A 5,228-nucleotide genomic window follows, 5' to 3' on the forward strand; every position below is an offset into this window, starting at 1 on the left:
ATTATTATAACTATGATCGTTGTCCAGTACAGACATGTAACGTTATCAATATACGTGTGAGAGATTTTTGAACTTCCATTATTCTAGCGAATAGCTAGATCATGTCCCCCTTTTTACCCTAACGGACACATTCTTCACATGGCGATCCTGCCAGCCCAAAATAAATTAAAATGTTGAGTGGAAAGTGGCTAAATGTGCAAGTAAAGTGATAGCAGAAATGGGATCATCACAATCAAAAGAAGAGGTAATTAAAGCACAAAGCGGTAATAGCGGAGGCAGTACCACCAGTTGGAGCCAGAAGTTTTCCATATCTGAAGTTTTGGGATTGATTGCTTTTGTACTTTTTTTGTTCCTTATCATATGGCGACTTACTCGTCGTTGCAAGAAAAGTTTGGAGAAGAAGATCAGAGAAGAGATCCAAAACAGCAGAGAAAGTGTTGTGTAGTGCAGTGTAAACTGTGATGTGTCGCAATCGCAAGGAGTTCAAAATTCAAGACGTTGTGTCCAAGCGTCTCGGAAATTTCAAAATTGAAGAATAAAAGATTAGTGTTAATTTTAGTCAATTATTATCCATGAGCGATCTTGAGTATATTAAAAATTTGTATGAGGAATTTAGGGTATTTTTAAGAAATTTAGGTAAAGACAATCAGCAGCGTAGAAACGATATAATTTTAATTAAGAGTAAACTCAGTAAATTAGATAGGTTAAAAGAAGAATATGAACTTGCAAAGCAGAATTTTAATAAAAGCACTCATAGCGAAGATGTGACAAAGAAAGCTGAGAATTATGTTCAAATAAATGACAAAAATATTGCAGAAATTAAACAAATTTTAGAAACTAGATCAATTAATATTACCTCTAATAGTAATTTAGTCGAAACAGCAGAAATGGCTGAAGAATTTAGTTTAAGAACAGCAGCAAACTTATTGCCCTCTGTGGACGATACAGAGAATACTACTAAACAATTAATTAATGCTATAGAATTGTATGACGGTTTGTTAAATGTCGCGGGAAAAAAATTGTTAACTACTTTTGTGTTAAAAACGAAACTTAGTCAAAGTGCGAAACTAAGGTTAGAATCAAATTACAATTCTAATGCCGATTTAATTAAAGATATTAAAGCTAATTTATTAACAAAAAAATCTGCTGCAGCGTTGTCAAACGAATTACATAGCGCGAGACAATTAGAAAAATCAATAGATGAGTTTGGAAAATCATTGGAAGATTACTGGTCAATCTCACATTAGCACAAGCAGATGGAGATGGTGGCGCAGTCAAAATTTTAAGAGTGGCTAATGAAAAAATTGCAATTAATACGTTTGCTAATGGTCTACGTAACCATGAATTGCGAACAGTTATTAAGGCGCGAAATTATGCAAAATTGAAAGACGCGATTAGTGGCGCGAAAGATGAAGAAATTTCAAAGAAAGCTTCATCTTCATCACAAGTTTTTCATACGCGTAACAAGAGTGATTCGAGACAAAATAACGCGTATAGGGGTAATTCGCGTTCAAACGGAAACAACAGGGGAAGTTATAGAAATAATAGCAATCACACTAACAGAAATAATAATTATAATTCCCGGAATAGCAATTACAATAACCAAAACAATCGTCAGCGTGATAATAATAACTTTAGAGGACGAAATAACGGTCGTTATAATAACAGAAATCAAAGATCAGGTAATAATAGATACAATCAAAATAATAATAATCAAAGATGTAACGTGATAGGAAGTGGTGAAAACAGAGAAAACGGTAGTACCAGTAGGAATAGTAACAATAATGAATCGAATGAAGTAAATACGTTTTTTCGATCCTAAAATTGAACAGGAAGATAGTATTTTAAGTTTATGTAAAAATGGATTAAGTTATGTACCTATTAAGTATGGGATGAATGGGTTAAACTTATTATTAGATTCAGGAGCTACAGTAAGTATTATTTTTGCATCTCATTTGAGTGACAACCAGTATATTGATTCCTCAGAAAAAATTAAAATCAACGGTATAGCTGGTTCAACATATGCAAAAGGAAAAACAAATATTACATTTTTATTAGGAAATACTAAAGTTAGTCATGATTTTCATGTTGTAGATGAATGTGGTAGCGATATGCATGGAGTTTTAGGAGCTGATTTTCTTTTGAAACATGCAGCTATTATTGATTACGAAAAATACTTATTTCTATTTTGGAATAAGGGTGAGAAAATTTCAATACCTCTTGATTCAAAATTCAATTATTGTACAACAATACCACCAAGGTGTGAAATAATAAAGCATTTTTTGGTAGATAACAATGACGATAGTGTAATCGTATCCCAAGAAATTTGTAAAGGTGTATATGCAGCGGGACTAATTGTTAGACCTGTTAAAAATATGATTCCGGTTAGATTATTAAATAGTACCGATAGAGAGATTAAGCTGAAAAATTTTAAACCTAGAATTGAGAAATTATCGAACTTTGATATTTGTAACTTTGAAAAAAGTAAATTTTCAGTAGACCGTATTGATAAATTATTGAATAAAATAAATGTAGAAGGGTTAAGTAACGAGGTAAAAACGTCAATTCATAAAATATGTGCAAAATATGACGATGTGTTTCACCTGGACAATGACACACTTACAGTAACTAATGTTTATAAACAAAAGATCCAGTTACAAGACGGAGCAACGCCCGTTTACGTGAAACCGTATCGGTTGCCGCACGCACAGAAAGCAGAGATTCATAAGCAAATTGACAAAATGTTAGCGGACGGTATTGTAGAAAAAAGTAAATCAAGTTGGAATAGTGCTCTTTTATTAGTTCCGAAAAAAGCAGACAGTAATGGTAATAAAAGTGGAGAGTGGTGTATGATTATCGCTTATTAAATAAACAAATCAAAGACGATAAATTTCCATTACTATGTATAGATGAAATTTTAGATTCATTAGGTGGAGCTATGTATTTTTCACATTTAGATTTGGCACAAGGATATCATCAAATCGAATTAGACTCTGAATCCAGACAGTATACAGCATTTACGACAGACAGAGGACAGTATCAGTTAACTAGATTACCAATGGGATTAAAAATTAGCCCTAGTGCGTTTGCTAGAGCAATGACGATTGCCATGTCAGGCTTAAATTATGAGAGTTGTTTTGTTTATTTAGATGACTTAATTGTTTTTGGTAGTACACTAGAAAATCACAATCAAAATTTAGTTAAAGTTTTGAATCGTCTCAGACAAGTTAATTTAAAAGTAAATCCTAATAAATGTCAATTTCTGAAAAAACAAGTTTTATATTTAGGTCATGTGATATCAGCAAATGGTATTTCACCAGATCCGGAAAAAATCCGCGTTATGCAACAGTATCCTGTCCCTAAAGATGCGAACGAAACAAAGCGTTTTGTAGCATTTGCTAATTATTATCGAAAATTTATTAAAAACTTTGCTGAAATTGCAGCACCTTTGAATCATTTATCAAAGAAAAGAGTAAAATTTTCATGGAACGACGAATGTCAAAAAGCTTTTGAAACATTGAAAAATGTCTTAATTAATCCGCCAATCTTGCAGTACCCAGATTTTTCAGAAAATAATCATTTTATCATAAGAACTGATGCTTCAGGTAAAGCCTTAGGAGCAGTTCTATCGAACGCTAATGGTATGCCTGTTGCTTATGCTAGTAGAACTCTTAATAAATCAGAGAAAAATTATTGTACTGTTGAGTTAGAGCTTCTTTCTATTGTATGGTCGGTCAAAAAAGTTCAGACCATATCTGTTTGGTAAAAAGTTTCATATACTAACAGATCATAGACCCTTAATTTATTTGTTCGGAATGACTAATCCATCAAGTAGATTAACAAAATTTAGATTAATTTTAGAAGAGTATGATTTCTCTATTTCATACGTTAGAGGTAAAGATAATGTCACAGCAGACGCTTTGTCCAGAATTCAAATTGAGTCAAAAGAACTAAAAGAACTGAGTCATACTTCTATTGCCAGTTTGTATGCCGTGACTAGAGCACAAAACCGAAAAATGGTCGATGCTACTATAGGAAGTTCCGACAGTATTTTGCTTGACAAAAGGACTGATCACCCTGGAGTCGTGGAACTGTTGAAACCGCCTGTAGATGCAGTTGATAAAACCCATATCAGAAAGTGAATTTAATAAACTAATTACAATGCAAAATTATTATAATAAAGGAAAATTTGTTTATGACATTGAGTCGAATATTATATTCGTTAAACAGGAAACTCGATCAACGTCAGCACTACGTGCGTCGCTGAGAGACCTGAGACACATTTGTGTAAAATATAAAATTCCGGAATTAATAATAATAAATAACGATAAATGCGCAGTACTAGTACAAGAAATAAAAAATAATGTTAAAGAATTCAAAGAAAAAGATATAAAATTGTTAAGTATCAAAAAATGTCAATAAATGCAATGCAGAGAAATGCAACAATTAATATTAAACGATTTCCACATGTTACCTACGGGAGGTCATGCAGGTATAAACCGCATGTACAATAACGTGAAAAAGTACTACTTTTGGTCTAAAATGAAAAGAGACATTGAAGATTTTGTAAAAATGTGCGACGATTGCCGAAGGTACAAGTATTCGATACAGCGTACGGAACCAATGACAGTAACCATAACTGCGACGTCAGCATTCCAAAAAGTTTTTCTAGATTTGGTTGGTCCATTAGAGCAAGATATAGAAAATAATAGGTATATTTTAACGCTCCAGTGTGGGTTAACTAAATTTGTAGAAGCCTATCCAATCGAAAATAAAGAATCTGTTACCGTATCGAAATCTTTTGTGAATAATTTTATTTTGCGTTACGGGATTCCTAAAGAAGTCGTAACCGATCAGGGTACAGAATTTATGTCGTCGGTAATCAAAAATTCATGTGAATTACTTAAAATCAAGCATTTAAACGCAACAGCTTATCATCATCAAACATTAGGTGCGTTCGAAAATTCTCATAAACATCTAGGTGCATATTTGCGAATCCACGCGAGAAAGCATCCAAATACGTGGAGCACGTGGGTACCATACTGGTGCTTTTCGTATAATAATACTGTTCACACAGAAACGAAATACACACCATACGAGTTAGTTTTTGGGAAAAGTTGCCACCAACCGTCAAATCTGCTAATGGAATTGATCCAATTTACAATTTTGATGATTATCCAAATGAATTAAAATTTCGATTACAAACTGCTTGCGAAGATGCGAGAAAA

General features: G+C 32.9%; 1 protein-coding gene across 1 annotated transcript; it reads left to right on the plus strand.

The window, feature by feature from the left end:
* Positions 1 to 217: 217 nt before the first annotated feature.
* On the plus strand, positions 218 to 3,766 carry LOC130902096 (uncharacterized). The gene is made up of 7 exons (XM_057813929.1): positions 218 to 263; positions 817 to 993; positions 1,248 to 1,766; positions 1,918 to 2,384; positions 2,649 to 2,826; positions 2,922 to 3,131; positions 3,288 to 3,766. Exons 1-7 carry the CDS (start codon positions 218 to 220, stop codon positions 3,764 to 3,766), a joined length of 2,076 nt encoding a protein of 691 aa, XP_057669912.1.
* Positions 3,767 to 5,228: the final 1,462 nt, after the last annotated feature.

This window comes from Diorhabda carinulata, chromosome 1 (assembly GCF_026250575.1).
Source record: "Diorhabda carinulata isolate Delta chromosome 1, icDioCari1.1, whole genome shotgun sequence".
In the NCBI taxonomy this organism is placed as follows: Eukaryota; Metazoa; Arthropoda; class Insecta; order Coleoptera; family Chrysomelidae; genus Diorhabda; species Diorhabda carinulata.